This window comes from Molossus molossus, unplaced genomic scaffold (genome assembly GCF_014108415.1).
Source record: "Molossus molossus isolate mMolMol1 unplaced genomic scaffold, mMolMol1.p scaffold_m16_p_12, whole genome shotgun sequence".
Lineage (NCBI taxonomy): Eukaryota > Metazoa > Chordata > Mammalia > Chiroptera > Molossidae > Molossus > Molossus molossus.
In genome coordinates, this window is record NW_023425347.1 from 63,300,178 (window position 1) to 63,319,283 (window position 19,106).

The 19,106-nt window shown below is 37.9% G+C and overlaps 1 protein-coding gene across 3 annotated transcripts in view; it reads left to right on the plus strand.

Annotated features, from left to right (window-relative positions):
- USP24 (ubiquitin specific peptidase 24) overlaps positions 1-19,106 on the plus strand; it is a 138,751-nt gene that overhangs the window by 85,554 nt on the left and 34,091 nt on the right. For all 3 annotated transcript variants that reach the window (XM_036255872.1, XM_036255870.1, XM_036255871.1), the window contains exons 35-45: positions 52-211; positions 992-1,147; positions 3,234-3,304; positions 4,214-4,374; positions 9,720-9,781; positions 11,359-11,550; positions 12,490-12,607; positions 14,698-14,842; positions 17,153-17,272; positions 17,700-17,825; positions 18,475-18,573. In XM_036255872.1, coding sequence (XP_036111765.1) covers positions 52-211; positions 992-1,147; positions 3,234-3,304; positions 4,214-4,374; positions 9,720-9,781; positions 11,359-11,550; positions 12,490-12,607; positions 14,698-14,842; positions 17,153-17,272; positions 17,700-17,825; positions 18,475-18,573 — 1,410 coding nt within the window. The remainder of the gene's footprint in view (positions 1-51; positions 212-991; positions 1,148-3,233; positions 3,305-4,213; positions 4,375-9,719; positions 9,782-11,358; positions 11,551-12,489; positions 12,608-14,697; positions 14,843-17,152; positions 17,273-17,699; positions 17,826-18,474; positions 18,574-19,106) is intronic.

Sequence of the window (19,106 nt, forward strand, 5' to 3'; positions counted from 1 at the left end):
GTGTTCCTACTGCATTTTCTTATAACAAACACTCTCTCCATACTTCTTTAGACAATGGAAGTAAATGACTTCACTTCCACTGTGGCTTGTTTCATGAGACTGTCGTGGGCGGCTGCTGCAGGACGACTTGACCTCGTTGGGAGTAGCCAGCCAATTAAAGAAAGTAATTCTCTGTTTCCTGCTGGAATTCGAAACAGGCTCAGCAGTTCAGGTATTGATTAAAAAGGATAAAGTAATTAGAATATTGGGTAAGAAACTCCTGTAAGAATTATCTCTGTATATAGGTTGTCAAGCTATACACTTAAGATTTGTGCACATTACTGTATGCATGCCATACTTCATTTAAGAAAAAAATAATTTATATACACAGAGTAAGTGGGGAAACCAAATCAAACAAAGTTTTTATCTTGCTCAGTGTAAAATGTCATGAGGCTAGTGATTGTGGCTGTAATAAAAATTCATCTTGAATTTCTACCTGGAAAAGTCATCGTCTTGGTTCGGCTATTTATTTTCTATCAGACCTTTATAAATAGCTTTACTTTTTAGTTTTATTTTGTTTTCCTGTGTGTATATACCTCAATAATAATAATAATACATTTTTAATGTGTGAACATCTGTGGTAAAGTGCAGAAATGTTAAATGTACAGGATTATTAGGATTTTTACATATTTTAACCCATCTACATGAAGATAAGGAGCATTTCTAATGTCCCAGGAAGATTCTCTCATGCCTCCAAAATTGCACTCTTCTTTATTCTGTCACCTCAAATTAGTGTTGCCTCATAAACACATTTGGAGTGCCTCAGAATGTTTTATATACAAAGCAGTCAGGGTCACATACAGTGATTAAGTCTCTCTTATTTCTTAGACTAAAGTGTCTTCTTAAACTATTTAATTTCACTTGAGGACTCTGGGGAACACATTAGAAGGATATTAGAAGATCCCACTGGTGCTGTAGGATTCACAATAACCTGCTGCTTGCCTGTCTCCAGGAAGCAATTGCAGCTCTGGAAGCGAAGGGGACCCAGTAGCCCTGCACGCGGGCATCTGTGTGCGACAGCAGTCCGTGTCCACCAAAGACTCCCTGATTGCTGGAGAGGCATTGTCTCTCCTGGTCACCTGCCTACAGCTTCGGAGCCAGCAACTAGGTATGCAGGAGGCTTGGTGTGGTTCATCTCCTTTAGGAAAAGGCCAGGTTCTATTGTGAATTATTCACATTCCTTTATAGGTAGGTCATATTAATAGAAATGGTAAGGGGGAAAAGTTGGCACGTGGAATAGGTAAGAAAAATGCTAGAGTTGTTAAATTTTGAATAAGTATTTATTGAGCACCTTCTATATATAAGGTTCCACAATAGGTGTTACAAAAAGCAGTATGTTTGCCCTCCAGGAGCTTACTGTCCAGTTGAGAAATTAAAACAACTCAAATTATAACTTATAAACTATAGAATTAGAATTAGAATTAAATACCAATTCCTAAACTGATAATGACTGCACTAAAAAATTATGAAACTTAAGATTTGCCTTTTTAACTTCATTGTTGGCTTTAATAAAATGAGGCTATTATTAGTCATACTATTTATGTTAGAGCCTCCAGGGCTTGGTCCTCAAGCACTGTCTTGTCTCTGTCTACACACGTTCTCCCAGTGATCTCATGCATTTCCATTGTTTTCAATTCCTTCTGTATGCTGATACCTAAATTTGGATCTACAGCCTGGACCACACCCCTTTCATCTCCACTTGGATATCAGATAGACTTTCCAAACTTACATGTCCAGAACTATATTGATCTGGCCCATATCAGCCAAGAGTTTACCCAACTTAATTATTAGTGGTTTTGCTCTGGCCAAAACCTTGGAGTCATCCTCAATTTCTTTTTTCACACCCCACTTCTAAGCTGTCAGCACAGCCTCCTTTAAACTATATATAGTTTCTACCTTTTCACTATTATTACCCTCTGATCTGCCATCTCTTACTTGGATCATAGCCATAGTGCCCTAACTAATCTCCCTGCTTCTACCCTTGCAGTTTATTCTTCACATAGTAACCAGAGTGGACCTTCTTAAATGTAAGTTAGATCCTATCACTCCTGTGTTTAAAACCTTGCAGTGGCTTCTCAGTTCACGCTGAGTAAAAGCCAAATCTTTACTAAGGTCCTCAAGGCCCGACAAATCAACCCCCTTGATACCTGTGTGCTTACACCTTCTCCTACTCTCCCCTCACTGACTGTGCTTCAGCCACCATGGCACATCCTGCCTCGGGGCCCTTGCATTGGCTGCTCCCTCTTCCTGGTATGTTCTTCCCCCTTTATCTACATTGCTCTCTGTTCCTTATTTCCTACAAATCCTTGCTTAATGTCACTTGTTTAGTGAGACATTCTCTGAACACCTTTTTAGAGAAATCACAGTGCTCCCCTCACCCCAGCACTACCTAAACCCCTTTCCTTATTTTTTGCTGTATCATTTGAGACTTTATGACACATGATTTACTTGTCATGTTCATTGTCATCATCCCCTCTGCAACTAGGCTGTAAGCTCCATAAGGACAGGGGCTTTTGTCCACTTTGTTCCCTGCTGAATCTCCAGCACCAAACTCTGCCCAGTGTGTAGTAGGCCCTCAATAAATATTTATTCAGGAATGAAGTCTTAGCAGCTCCACTTTTAAAAATTGTGCCAACACATAGGAGCTTTATTAACTGTTATTACTGATTCAGGCTGCCTATTACATAGAATTGGTGAGCATTATGTATTTACTGTAACATCCAAATTTATTAATAAGAAAAACACAGAAAAGGTTAGATATTTATGGCACATTACAATAGTAGCCACAGTTATTTACTTTGAGCAAGAATGCTTTTGACGGTTTATATATGAGAGTGTGAGTCATGACATGCTGTTGAACATATGCCGTATCATTTGTAGGTTTGTGGTAGGGAATATTTCGTAGTTCACAAGTATCAATAGTTTGTCAACACAAGACGTTTATTCTGTACTGGGAATGTGCGAGATGTGCTGAGATGTGGAGGCACAAAGGTGGCCAAGACATGGTCTTCCTCTTGAGTGCTGGAGAAACTCACGGCAGGAGGCAGTTATCAAAGGTTTTGAAGTCCACCCTATGTAGAAGAGATGAATTCCTGCTATAGTTAAGCTTAAGAAATTATTCAGAAATTTTGAAAATGTATTTCCTAACTTAATCCACCACCCCCCCCCCCAATTCTCCTTATTCTTATCATTAGCATCTTTCTATAACTTGCCCTGTGTTGCTGATTTTATCATTGATATTCTGCTTGGATCACCAAGTGCTGAGGTAAGGATTGTTTACATTACTTAATAAAAAACCCCTTTGGTCCCATTCTGTCTTTGGCTCTCTGGCTACCTGTGACATTGTAGGGAGTACAGAAGGAATGACATTTAGTCCTCTCAGGGAAGCGAAGTGACCATTTGGACTATCTGCCCTCCTTTCTGTTTCATATTCCACAAAAAGTTAAGAGACTACTGCTACAATTGATTTTTAGTTATTACAGATAAAGGACGACAGCCAGTGTTCAACACACATAGCTGGCAAAGGCAACTGGCATTACGCATCAACATGTTGGTCAAAATCAAGAAAGACCAACTTCAAGCCATGAACTTTCATTAGATTTTAAAATTCTAATTTTCTTACATGACCTTGAACATTAACTTTTTAAATTTTTATTTGTATTAAATTATAGCCCTGGCCAGTTTGGCTCAGCGGTTAGAGCGTTGGCCTACGGTCCACAGAGACCCGGGTTCAGTTCCAGCTAAGGGCATGTACCTCGGTTGCAGTTTATCCCCGGCCCTGGTTGGTCGTGTGGGTGGCAGCCACTCGATGTGTCCCTTTCACATCAATGTTTCTCTCTCTCTCTCTTCCTTCCTCTCTCTCCGTCCCACTCTATCTGAACAAGAAAATATGGAAAAAAATGTCCTCGGGTGAGGATTAAAAAAATTAAAAAAATTTTTTTTTAATTTATAAATCTGTTAATTAAAGTAGAATGAAAGAATGGTTTGGGAAATCAGTTCTCAGAACATACTTGTTCTTAATCCTAGTTTATTCAGTGTAACCTTTACCATTAATGAATGAAACACTCAGACTCTTACAGTATCTTTCCAAGTCTATACTTTGAAAGAAGATAATTTTTTAAGCAATCTCTAAGTGTTGGTTGATAGGCTTTCTTTGCCACTAATATAATTTCAGATTCGCCGTGTTGCCTGTGATCAACTGTATACTCTTAGTCAGACAGATACTTCAGCTCATCCAGATGTACAGAAGCCAAATCAGTTTCTTCTAGGCGTGATTCTCACAGCTCAGCTGCCTCTCTGGTCTCCAACTAGTATTATGAGAGGAGTCAATCAGAGGTACGTAATCAAGATGAGAAAACTTACATTATAAAAAAAGAATAATGAGTTTTGTGCTGCTCCAGAAGAACCTCTCCTTTCCTCTTCTATCATTTGTGCCTGGAAGAAGGCAGCTCAGTGTTTTTCCCCATTAAGAACAGGAGAGTTAGGCCTGGTCGGTTTGGCTCAGCAGTTAGAGCGTTGACCTGCGGTCCAGAGAGGCCTGGGTTCGGTTCCCACTAAGGGCGCGGACCTCGGTTGCAGTTTGTCCCCGGCCCAGGTTGGGTCGTGTGGGAGGCAGCCACTCGATGTGTCCCTTTCACGTCGATGTTTCTCTCTCTCCTCTCTCTCCCTCCCAACTCTATCTGAACAAAAAATGGAAAAATGTCCTTGGGTGAGGATAAAAAAAAAAAAGAACAGGAGAGTTAGAATAAGACCAAGCTATTTTCCCCTCGGTCACCTCCAACTCCCATCTCCACCTCACCTGGTTGGTAAGAGCCTGAAATAATTCAAGCCAGACCACTGTGTGAAGGTCACACTGCTCATGTCCTCCTGTATGTCAGTTGCTCAGCTCGGCATACTTCACAATTCCACGTCTCCACGTCTGGACATGGCTGGGGTATCCTCTCTTTCTTTTTCTTTTTTTCTAAGTCATACCTGCACATCTAAGAAGGCTTGTGATCGGGCTCGTAGAATAACATGAATAAATCCATTTAGCCTGCCCCATCTCATCTCTCTATGCTAGCCTACATACAGAGGTGCCCCAGTCTGGGCCCACGCTGACTTCAGGTTGAGGCCACTGCCTTCAACTTTGTGCTGCCAGAGCACCTGCTGTGGGGCTTATAGGTGCCACCGAGATTTGTGAAATCTGTATCCACTTTCCTTGTGTATATTCTTCACAAATTATAGCCCATGGAGGAAAGAAATGTTAGAGCTAATCTAAACCCCTAACATATAAGCAACCAAACTTGGTTATTGTTTATTTTAATGTGGTAAAATTTACATAACAAAATTTAACATTTTAACCATTTTTAAATGCACAGTTTAGTGGCATTAAGTATATTCACATTGTTGTACAACTGTCTTCAGAATGTTTTTCATCTTAAATTGAAACTGTATACCCATTAAGAAGTCATTAAATAAAAGACTGATAGTTGCCCTGGCCGGTTTGGCTCAGCAGTTAGAGTGTCAGCCCGCAGACCAGAGAGTCCCAGGTTTGGTTCCCGCTAAGGGCACGTACCTCGGTTGCAGTTTGTCCCCAGCCCCAGTTGGGGTCGTGTGGGTGGCAACCACTCAGTGTGTCTCTCTCACATAGATGTTTCTCTCTCCCCCTTCCTCCCTCTCTCCCTCCTGCTCTCTCTGAAGATAAATGCAAAAATATCCTTGGATGAGGATTAAAAAAAAAAAGACTCTGAGCCCATAAAAATAATTTTTTTTTATATGGGAAAATATCATAAAGTCAAAAGTCAATTAACAAACTGGCTAAATAGATTTCTAACATATATGACAGACAATAAGCTAATTTTGATAAAACATTTTTCAAATTTACTATAAATCAAACAATAGGTGGGATTTTTTTTCTTTTTACTGTGGCAAAATATAAATAACGTAAAATTTACTATTTTAACTATTTTTAGGTATTATAATTCAGTGACATTAGTAATTATACATTATACATTATTATGCAGCCACCACTACTATCCATTTTCATAATCCCAAACAGAAACTTAGGACCATTAAACAATAACTCCCTATTCATTCCCCACTTCTAAAGCCCCTGGCAACTACCATTCTACTTTCTGTCTCTATGAATTTGGTTATTCTAGCTACCTCATATAAGTGGGATCAGACAGTAATTGTCCTTTTGTATCTGTCTTATTTTACTTAGCCTAATGTTTTTAATGTTTATCCATATTCTAGCATGTGTCTGGGTTTCATTTCTTGAGATTGAATAATATTTTTTTGTATGTATAACATTTTCTTTATCCATTCATCTGTAGATGGATATTTGGGTTGTTCCCACCTTTTGGCTGTTATGAATGATACTGCTGTTAACATGCGTATACAAATGCTTATTTGAGTTCCTTTTAGTTCTTTTGGGTATATACTCAAAGAGGTAGAGTTTGCTGGATCATGTGGAAATTCTGTGTTTGATTTCTTGAAAATCCCCCATACTATTTTCCACAGTAGTCATACCATTTTGCATTCCTACCAGAAATGCATAAGTGTTTCATGTTCTCTATATTCTTGCCAATTCATATTGGTTTCTGTTGTTTTGTTTTTGGTCATAACTGTCCTAAATGGATGTGAAGTGGCATCTCATTGTGGTTTTGATTTTTATTAAAGATTAGTGATGTTGACTATCTCATGATGTGCTTATTGACCATTTTTATACTTGTATGGAGAAATGTCTACAAGTTGTTTTTTTAATTCATTTCTGTATCCTACAACCTTGCTGAATTTATTTGTTTTAACAAGTTTCTTTTTGTATGTGGACTCTTTTCAGGGTTTTTCGTATATAAGATCATGTCATCTGCCAACAGAGATAATGACTTTATTCTTTCCAATTTGGATACCTTTTATTTCTTTTTCTTGCCTAATTACTCTGGCTAGAACTTTCAATACTATGTTAAATTGAAGTGGTAAAAGCAGGCATTCTTGTTTCAATCAGAGCCGGGGATCGAACCTGCAACCCAGGTGTGTGCCCTTGACCAGGAATCAAACTCAGTACCCTTCAGTCCAAGGCCAATGCTCTAACCACTAAGCCAAACTGGCCAGGACACCACTGTAATCTTTATTATTCCTTCCCTTTACTAGCATTGGAATGAGTTCTTTTTCTGGTTTCATAGGTTGATCTAAGGTCATTCTTCTTCTTTTTTAAAAATTGATTTTAGAGAGAGAGAAACATCAGTCTGTCCCACTTATTTATGCATTTATTTGTTTATTTTTTAAAATGTTTTTATTGATTTCTTTTAGAGAGGGAACCATCGCTGTAAGAGAGAAACATCAATTGGCTGCCTCCTGCATGCCCCCTACTGGGGATCAAGCCCAAAACCTGGGCATGTGCCCTGACCAGGAATCGAACCGGGACCTCTTAGTCCATACTTAACCCACTGAGCCACACTGTCTGGGCTATTTGTTGATTCTTGTATGTGCCCTGACTAGAAATTGAACCCACAACCTTGGTTTATCAAGACAGTGCTCTAACTAGCTGAGCTACCTGGCCAGGGTGAGAGCATAAGCATTTATAGATCTAAATTACTCTCCTAGCACTGTTTTCTAAAGCTGTATCCCATAACTTTTGGTATGTTGTATTTTCATTTTCATTTGTCCCAAGATATTTTCTAATTTCCCTTGTGATTTCTTCTCTGATCCATCCTTGCTTTTTTTTTTGATACCTATATTTTCTAGTTTTAAGACAGATATTCATCAGAATTTCTTTGAATTGAGTTATATTTTTATCAGTTTGCAAGTCTTCATTACAGAATTAAATATGTATATCAACCTTGTTTGTTCTCAGGCATTCTGTCACATGTGGAGATTCCTGGCCCACACATCTAAGTCACAATTAAACTTTTTTTTTTATCCTCACCCGAGGACATTTTTTCCATTTTTTGTTCAGATAGAGCGGGAGGGAGAGAGAGGAAGAGAGAGAGAGAGAGAGAGAGAAACATCGATGTGAAGGGACACATCGAGTGGCTGCCACCCGTACGACCAACCAGGGCTGGGGACAAACTGCGACCGAGGTACGTGCCCTTCGCGGGAACCGAACCCGGGTCTCTCAGTACCGCAGGCCGACGCTCCAACCGCTGTGCCAAACCGGCCAGGGCCACAATTAAACATTTTGAAACATTTAACCTGTTTTAGCATTCTAAATTTATAAATAAGGAAGAAGTCAGGATTTTGGTTTCTGAAATAAGATCACCAAGTTAAAAATTTAGCTAAAACCTACAATTATATTATAGTTGACCATCAAGATTTAACCTGAATTAGATGTTAGTTGTATATTTTTGGTAATGGAAAGTAATTTTTAATGGTATAAAACCAAATTTCAGAGAATGATTTTTTTTCCTGATACAGACATCTACATTAAAAGCTACAGAAACCTTTGATTTGCCCTTGTACATTTTTTGCTTTGTATTTCCAACTTTTCCTACTTAAACTTTTCCTAAAATCAGGTGATCCTTTTATGATTATGTAAGATTAATGATTCTCTAGTAGGAATGCATAAGTTATTTTTTAAAGAACTAAGCTATGGTGCTTAAACTTGCTGTAAGAGTCAGATTATTTAATATAACTAAATTGTATGAGTTTGATTTGATATTAAATTTCTGTAAACTTAGGGAAACAGAAAGCCCTAGATGAATTTTTTGGCATACACTCTCAACAAATCTCTTGAATGTAGAACATTTAATTTCACATAATATTGAAACTAATTATATGATTTTGTAATTTGGATAATGGCGTTTCACAACTTTTTTTAATGCCCAAGTTTGGTACATAATTTCCTTAACAATAATAGTAATGAGAATATAATAGCAATTTACCATGGGCTGACTATACAGCATGCTAAATTCTTTCCATAGATTTGTCATTTAATCTTCTTAATAGTCAAATGAGCTTAATGGTTTTATTATCCCCACTCTTTAAATAATCACAAATCTTGGTTCAGCAACTATTCTCATCATCAGTGCATTCTTGAGTCTTTTATGTGTGTCTGTGTCCATGTGTGCATGTTTATTTCAAGTACTCTAATAAGCATTTTAGAAAGTAGAAAACTGAGGGAGCTAAAATCAATTGTCCCTAGACACCTAGCTATAATGTAAGTAGTGGAGCCAGGATCGGAACCAAGATTCACTTGACTTTGAAACCTATGCTCTTCACTACTATAATTGCTGGAAAAAGCTTCATTGATCATCCTAGATAAAAGAATTTACTTTTCTCTTTCTTCCCTTGCTCTGCTTTCTCTCCTTATTGCCAGCTGACATGTGTGTGTATTTTTTGAATCGTTGTCTCTCTTTTTTGTTCACGGTTCCTCTAAAATAGTTCCAAGCATAGTGCTCAGTATTGGTTGATTTTTGAATGAATGAATGTAATCAGTGCATTACATATGCAGTCGGTGTGTACACCATTATCAAATGTGACAGATTTAATGTTTCCTCTCTTTACATTATTATTTCATAGTATATCTGTATTAGTAAAATCATTAGTGTACCTCTTTCTAAAATATTGAAGCTGAATTCATGTAAAAGTAGTTATATGCTAGGAAAAGTTTTTTATTCAATTTTATGAACTTCTTATAACAAGAAAAATGCTTTTTATTTTTAAATCAACCTTTTTTTAATTGAAATCTATCTGTTTTTTAGACTGTTATCTCAGTGTATGGAGTATTTTGATCTGAGGTGCCAATTATTAGATGATCTGACAAGTAAGTAAATGTCTAACTTTGATTTGTGTGGGAGGAGAGATTTGAAGGGAGTGGGAAGGAAAAGAAAGCTAAATGGGCATATCTTTTTTTTTTTTTTTTTTTGTCCTTTATTGATTATAGAGAGAAAGGAAGGGAGAGGGAGAGAGAGATAGAAGCATCAATGAAAGAGAACACCGACTGGCCACCTCCGGCATGCCCCTCATTGGGGATTTGGCCCACAACCTGGGCATGTGCCCTGAGTGGGAATCAAACCGGCAACCTCTTGGTGCGTGGGTCGATGCTCGACCGCTGAGCCACACCAGCCGGGCTAAATGAGCATTTCTAATTCTGACTTAATGTAACAAGACATAAATGAGATTATAATTATTATTTGAAGTTGAATTTTATTTTCTTAAAAATAACACATAGCCCTGGCCGGTTTGGCTCAGTTGTTGGAGCATCGGCCTGCGGTACAGAGAGACCCGGGTTGGTTCCCGCTAAGGGCACGTACCTCGGTTGCAGTTTGTCCCCGGCCCTGGTTGGTCGTGCGGGTGGCAACCACTCGATGTGTCCCTTCACATCGATGTTTCTCTCTCTCTCTCTTCCTCTCTCTCCCTCCCGCTCTATCTGAACAAAAAATGGAAAAATGTCCTCGGGTGAGGATAAAAAAAAAAATAACACAAACCTTTGTGCCAGTTTTCTGTTATATATCTAACTATTATGTGTTGAGAAGATTTGATGATTTTAAAAATTGTCAAAGGCGTTCATACTTTAATTACTCTGATACAAAGCTATTAGGAATACTCTTTCTCTCTAATATAGTCAATTCTGACAATTTTTGAAACGTTGATTATTGAAAGAGGGAATGTCTACTGAGATATGTTGATAGTAATAAAAGAGTGACAGAGACAGAATTCATGCCTGGTGCTAGTCCAGCTCTGGCTGACCCTGAAGTATCATCCCTTTTTACCTCCTCATCTGGGACCCTGCTTGCTTGTGGCTTATAGTGCAGTGAAAGTAGAGCATGATCAGTCCTCCTCTCCTCCCCATCCCAACTTCTAATATGGAATCTTGTTTTAAATCCTCACTTGGAGGGGAAGTGAAATATTTAAGACAAAAGATCAGAGTAGTTCTCTGGAGTTCAGTGCATTGTTTGGAAACCCGGCCTCTGCTACTAGCTGTTGACCTCTCTCCTTTGCAGAACTCTGCCCCCTGTTGGCTTAGGTAACACTGTAGGAGCATTGGCTCTCCTTATACCCTTCCATCCCTTCCTTCCCACCAAACCAGAGTTTCTTTGGAGCAAGGGTTATCTCCTTCATCTTACATCCCCAGCATGTAGCACAGTGACCTACGCAGAGGAAGCACTCAACATATGTTTGGTTTATGACTGAGTGAGTGAGGGAAGGAATGAATATGCATGAGCCTTCATAGTCCTGTGGGCAGCAGCTATAGCCTGCTATTTATTAATGACAGGTGTTTATTTTTTAAGATCAATGAAGTGTGAAAGATTGAAACTTTACTTTGCTTACTTTAATTCAGGATTTTGACTCCATGAAGGGAAAACCTTCTTTCTTAGAAATGGATTTATTTTTTCTTAGCTTCAGAAATGGAGCAGTTAAGAATCAGCCCAGCTACCATGCTCGAAGATGAGATTACTTGGCTGGATAACTTTGAACCTAATCGCACAGCTGAATGCGAAACCAGTGAAGCAGACAACATCTTATTGGCAGGACACTTACGACTCATTAAGACCCTTCTTTCACTCTGTGGAGCAGAAAAAGAAATGCTGGGTAATTATTGCTTCATCTTGTTCTGTGACAGAATAGCTCGTCTTTAGTTATTGCCGTAGTATTGCGTGTAATTGGGAAAATGAGGTGTTAGTGTTCATAGAAAATTGACCCTTCAGGCAATAGGAGATTGGTTGGATTAGTGCCTAACAAATTTAAGGTATATTTTACCTGTGTCACTAAACTATATAGAGAATTTTATAGTGTTCAAAAGAGTTGGATCACGTAACTTCTTAATACCAAGTAAAAATTGTAATTCAAAGTAAGTTTTTCTTTTTTTGCTATTATGTTCTTTATAAAATATAATCTAGTTTACTTCTTTAAAGGAAAATTTTCTTCTAGGGAAACAGCCCCCAACCACCACCCCTAGATGATGGATGAGTCTCCAGGGTTACACATGTGATTTGTAAAAGCACATTCAGTATTACAATTATACTTAGAAAACAAATCAAGACATTAATTACCACTTTTAATCCCACAAACTAAGCTCTCTAAAAATCTTCTTGGCTACTGGGGATACATAGAAAAGAGTGATTCTAAACCAGGGTGAGAAGGGCAGATTATTTTTACTTAATGAAAACAAGATTTTAAACGTTTCAAGACCCTTCATGTGGACTCCTCTATGCCCAAAGTAAAAATTACGCACTCAAACCATCTACCTTGTGGTGCTCTTGGCATTTGTGTTTCTAAAGTGAAAGTTTGACTCCTTTCATTCTGTTGTAAGCTCATAAAGGAAGGGACCCTCGCTTGTCTATCTGTATATTCTATCCCCTGACCCTACCTCTCTACCCCAAGAGCTTTGACAAAAATTAAGCATTAAATTAAATTGAATGCCCTGCTATTGAGTGGGTGCCTTTGCTATTCTGATGTGAAAGTGCAAGACAGGGTCTTTGAATGAAAATATGTGTTCATACTCAACATGAATATTATGCTCTGTTCCAGGTTCATCACTCATTAAACCATTATTAGATGACTTCCTTTTCCGAGCTTCTAGAATTATTTTAAATAGTCATTCTCCAGCCGGCAGTGCCGCCATCAGTCAACAGGACTTTCATCCAAAGTATGGAAAATGCACGTTGTGTTCAGTTTGGGTAAAAATTCTAATTTGAAACATTAGTCCAAAAAGGCTTTCTTAACTCAGAGTTTGTCTTCTATCTTGTGAGTGTGCATAGCTTATAAGATATTATCCATTATATAAAGAAATTCATGTAAAGAGCATTAGGATAACCTGCCTGCACATAGTAAGTGCTGAGCAAGTATGCTGGTGCCATTGTTATCCAAAACGGATTAGGTGATAATGTGTTTAACTTGGTCAGTAACAAATTCCAAGAGAAACTGAGTTTGTAAGAATTTAGTCCAAAGTAAAAGTCAGTAAGCTCTGGGTCTTGAGGGTTTTTTCTAGAAGAAAAGTGTAGGTGCTTTACTGCATGAACCTTGAGATTTGCTGAGTATTGACTATGTCCTGATAACTAAAACAATGATTGATTACAGTGGTAACTTTAGAATCAAATTTTGTATTAGTTTCTGTGGGTAGAAATTTAGAAGATCCTTTTATAATAATGGCTAACCCCACTTGGGTGATATTTATACTCTTCGAGATAGGAGGAGGTTATTTGCTTTGAATCTAACTTATTTTGTTCTTTTCTCATGAAAATCATAGTTAGTTGAGTAATCTTGGGAAACTGAGGATTTGGCATTTAACCAGCAAAAGAAATTCCACATAATTTCAGTGGTTAATGAAATGGGCAAGGCATAATAAGCAATATTTTGAGGAATCTTATGTAGAAATATTTTTCTGTTTAGAGATCTCTCATTAGCAAAGTCTGTTTTAAGTAATAAATCTTCATTAGAACTCTTGGGGTGTCCCTTGGGCTGTGACCACAATCTTTACTCCTGCCCCAACCTTGTTCTAGAAGATTTGGTGCTAGCGCCACAGAAGATTTTTAGTAAAACAATAGAAATACATGAGTATATCAGTTTTTAGTGAACAGAGAAAATAAATCTTCAGTTTTACTGAAATTTTTGTCCGTGAATTCTTCTCTTTATATTTCTTAAAAGTAAAACTCCATCCACAAGGAGTTGTTTATTTTTGTTTTTTGTTTTAATCATATATAGTGCCTTGAATAGAAAAGGAAACATTTTATTTCATCTCTCCCCAGTACACTGAATGGTGTCCATTTATCACAATGTCTCCCAGCCTTTTCCCACCTAAATCCTAAGGTCAGAAAGAGATTTAAAATACAAAGAAACTCTTTTCCTAAGTAATACTGTTCTTATATCACACTAACACAAAAGAACTTCTTAATGTTTGGCCTATGTATGTGGTACCACCTATTCATTCTTTACCTGTCCTTTGCAACCCAGAAGTCCATGGCCATTGTCCTCAGTGCCCGGTGCGGTGCTGATCTGAAAAGCTCACAGCTCCCTCTTGAACACACCTTCTGCACTCCATAAGTGTTTCTCTGAGAGGTTGGATGTCCTCTATTCTGTGTATCGTTCCCAACCTGTGATCTCAGTATTTGCAAGGTTGGCAAGGGTGACAGTGAGAAATTACTGTTTATCCCCAAAATGATTTCCATTAAAGGTGAACCGTTTAAACAAATTGATTGAGCAAATTATGTATTTTTGTCCTGTCCCCCACCCCCAGCAAAATGGAAAGTTGATTAGTGTCCTTGAAGAATTTTTTATCTGCAGGCACATGTAAAATGTTTATGGGCATCTATTCTGATTTGTATAGCTTTCTTTTTCTGCCCTTTAGAGACTTGAATTTCAGGGTGATATCTACAAAAACCTTTCTTGCTACCTACTTTAATTGAAAGATAGTTATTTCCCATGTTGTGGTTTTGGTAAAAATTTCAGACTCTGTATCCTCTGTTCTTGTTGATATAACCCATAGATAAGAGTACTCTGGAATTATAAGTGCAAGTTTTTGCTGCTTTATCATCAGGCCAAGAAGATGTTTAGTTCTAAACCATATTCATCCCTCCAGTATTCATGGCCTCCTCCTTTGTTAAGTCAGCACTGCCAACTAGATTTGCTAGAGTTCTTCCATCAGACCTGACTTAACCTAACTGTTTGGGGAATTGCAGTTCTGATACTTTCATTTCAAAAGCTGATTCAGATTAACTGACTTGTGTCTTTTGTTTTTAGGTGTAGTACAGTGAATAGCCGATTGGCAGCCTATGAAGTCCTTGTAATGTTGGCTGATAGCTCACCTTCAAATCTTCAAATTATTACAAAAGAACTACTTTCTATGCATCATCAACCTGACCCTGCTCTTACCAAGGAGTTTGATGTACGTTTTCTAGACCTTGATACACTTAATTTTTTTAGAGTGATCTCCTAAACATAGAATTTTAAAACTATGTTTTCATTTTTCTTATCACAAAGAAAGTCAGTATTATTCTTTTGCTTATTGTGTTGATATACTCAAATCAACTATAATCTATAGTATATTACTAAATGGTACCCTTTTAATTAATTAAAGAGGATACATTTTCAAGTCGGTTAATAATTACCCTCAGTAAAATGTGGCATGTCAGCCTATTTTTTTAGTAAGTTTATGCTTGGCAAGGCACTAGAGACAAACACTCAAACGTTGGCTCTTTCACACTACAGTATATGTTCAGTTAGATTCAACTAAGATTTATTGAGTTTACTATATGCTAAGAGATATGTTGGGCTTGTGGAGCTCAAAAGTAAAGATTAATCCTAGCCCTCAAGGTTATTGTATAATAGAAGAAACAGACCCATAAGCAGATAATTTCACTATAATGTGATAAATTTTAAGATAGAGGTATGTCCATAATGCCCTACTAAGAGAGAGACACTTCACCACCAGATGGTGGTGTCTTAGAAGGCTTCTTAGAAAAAAGTGAAATTTAAAATAGAGCCTTAAAGACTGTGAGCCAATTGAAGCAAGGGAGCAAGGCTGTTCAGCAGTGTGGGCAGCGCTGTGGAGCCACGGAGTAGCAGAGTGTATGTTGGGATCTGCAAGAGGGAAGCAAGTTGCCAGTGCACTGGAGTACCAGATCGGGAGTGGAGGGTGCCTTCAGAGCTGCTTACACTCTCCACTAACCTCAGGCATTTGAGCTGAGTGTTATGAAACATACAGTTCAGGCAGGAAAGGAAGTGGGACAAACAGGTGTTCTAAATAAAGGAAATAGCATTTGCAAAGTAAAATGTGAGTGCATAAATTGGGAACTGTTTTGGTATCAAAATGTTTAGTTTATATGCTTATTTTATGCTGTGCTTTACTTTTACATGTATTTAATCAGATTTAAATGAAAATTTTATTTTTTTCATAAATTAGGAATTATATCAGCAGAATGAAGAAAATATGGCTTACATAAATACTTATATTTTTAGCACTGTTATAAACCAGTTTTCCTTATTTTGTAACATTCCTTTTTATTTTAAATCTATGCTATGGACTGCAAATAAATTAGTGTTACTTAGATATTAGAAATCACCTTGCTCCTAAGTCAGTGCTTCTCAACCTTCCTAATGCCGCGACCCTTTAATACAGTTCCTCATGTTGTATGTGGGCGTATCTGCATATGGGCGGACCCATCTGGAGATGGATAGAGGAGCCATGTCTGGGTTCCTAAGACCATCGGAAATATGTGTTTTCCGATGATCTTAGGTGACCCCTGTGAAAGGGTCGACAGGTTGAAAACCGTTGCTCTAAGTAAATGTCGAATGTTAATGAAACGTATGTAATACATTCCCTTCAGTCCAAAAGATCAGTAGGGTCTTGTCAGTTGGTTAGTTATCATATGGATACAGATACTTGATATATGCAGATAACGTGATTCTGGTCATGGCATTAGGATCAAGACTCTGCTGTAATAGCATTTTAGAGTGTCGTTACAGTATCCTTTCCACATGGAGAAGTGCCATATTGAGCTTTATCCAAGATGCCTTTCTCGATCATCTCCACCTAGAAAAGCTCTGCACTGGAATCTACATCATTACAACATCTTTATGTGAAACGCTAAGGCATTTTCCTATTTATTTAATTGTGTACTTTTTGGAGGAAGTTCAATAGAAGAGTGTTACCTTCTCAAAAAAAAAGAGAAGGAATATGTGCCTTCCTGGACCATATAGACTTGTCCGAGTTCTTCAGAGTTAACACTTCATAGAACCCTATTCTTTTTTTTTCCCCCAGAGTACACCTAAATGTGTAAATATATATTAGTATATATATTTACTTGATTAATGTCTGTCTACCCTACTAGATTGTAAGCTTTGAGATCAGGACCAGGTACATTTGTATTCTTTCCTGTATCCTGGCACTGTTTCTGGCACCATAAATATTTGTTGAATGATAATCAAGTGACTGAATGCATGACTACATGATGGATAAAAAATACACGCTTATATGCTATGTACTTTATGAACTAAAAAGAAACATTGAGATCTTAGCATTTTATAATTGTGTCAATATCTGCAGAGGTACTTCATGAACACAGGTTTTGCCGGCATGTCTCACATAAATCTGAGTCTCTATTTTCCCCCTTATACACCTCATAGAGCTATGAGAATGTGCGCTGGTGGCAGAGATACTAATTCTCTCTCCTGTTTCTCATCCTCTCTTTCCTAGTACCTTCCCCCAGTGGACAGCAGGTCCAGTGCAGGGTTTGTGGGGCTGAGGAATGGTGGCGCCACGTGTTACATGAATGCAGTCTTCCAGCAGCTGTATATGCAGCCTGGTCTCCCTGAGGTGATTGCCTTCCTCCTTCCTGTTTGGTGTGAGAAATAACGTGTACATTGCCTGAAAATTCCTCCACTGTCATATAGTGCATTTGAGGGTTTACTAAAATGAAACATACTTAGGGACTGGACTCTTCAGTGGCTTCTGAAATATATCTAGACAACATGTTGCTTCTAATTGCACATTTTTATGCATCTCCTGTGGTAATATGTTGCCTGTTTGGCAGATGGACTTGACCTAATGTGATATTTGAACTCCTGAGCTATTCTCAAATTCTATTCCATAAAATTGCTATCATTTTTAGTATTTTAGAAATATTTTTACAACCACATTCCAACACATTTAGCATTCTAAAAGACCAATATGCATAGTCACACCTCCTTAAGTCAGGGTTTTCTGTAAAGCAGGTGTTTCTAACTTAATACTTTCTTTTCAGGCATTACTTTCAGTGGATGATGACACAGACAATCCAGATGATAGTGTGTTTTACCAAGTGCAGTCTCTCTTTGGGCATTTGATGGAAAGCAAGCTGCAGTATTACGTACCTGAGAACTTTTGGAAGGTATTTCACCAGTAACTCTTTAGGTTTGAAGATGTTAGATATTTGGAGGTTGGCAATATTTTTTCTACTGTGATAGTTGTCACTTGCCTGTATTAACTCTAGACTAATCTCATTGCCAGAACCTATAAAAGAATTGTCTGTACCATTCTTCTTGAAATGAGTCCTGGATTTTAAATGATTAGAATGTTTAGAGTAGTCATTTGTAGTTTCAAGGAATTTGCTAATCTTAATTATTTTGGATATTTCTTATGATTCTTATTTTAGCTGTTTGAAATATTTGTTCAATTCATTCCTCAGAACCTGTGCCCATTACACTAATGTCTAAATAAAGGACATTCTTCTTTTCACATTGCATTACTGTGTTTCCCAGGAGGAGTAACTGGAACCTACCCCCACAGGTTGGTGAGTTTCTGAGAGAGAAACTCGGGCCTTAGCTCTCACCCTGTGGCTTCACAGACTTGTCAGGCTTGCAGAGGGACCAGAGGAAAGCGTAGGTGCCTAAACCGTCTCACCTCACTTCCGTCAGAGCGTCTGTGTCCTAGCAGTGAACTTAGTTTTTAGAAGCATTAAGCGCTCTTTCACATTCTTTTTCTATCATATTCAGAAATTGCTACTTTTCCTTTAATGACACTTAATTCCTATTACGTAGATTTTCAAGATGTGGAACAAAGAACTTTATGTGAGAGAACAACAGGATGCATATGAGTTCTTCACTAGCCTCATTGATCAGATGGATGAATATCTTAAGGTAGAGAAAGTTTCATTTTCCCTCTAACCCTCTCAAACTCTGGTATAAGAACAGTGATTTAGAATTTAGGACTGCTATGAAACTGACAAATCAGAAATTATCTTGAATACCATAGCTGTGTATCATTTTCTTCTGGGTTTGAACATCAAAACATACACAGATCACTGAAGTTATAGATTTCCTCTTACTTCATTTAACACTAGATGAAGTATGTACCCCTTAGTCTGTATTCCACAACAGTGACCATCTTTGTTGCATTCTCGTGCTTGTAGGCACTGAAGTAAGCTGGTCTCGGGTGTGCTGGTGGCCCCCTGCAGAGCTGTCTTGCTTTGGCAAAGGGAACAAAGGGACTAGATTTAAAGTTGTTTGTGGTGATGTTTAAACCCAAAGCTTTCTACCTCTACCCAGTAAAACATATGGCAAACTTCCTAAATGATACTGCCTTCTAAAGTTATAGAGCATCCCATCACTGCCAACATGGCCTCTCTTCTCAGTGGAAGGCACAATTTATCTACTTCTGTTTTTTAAATAAC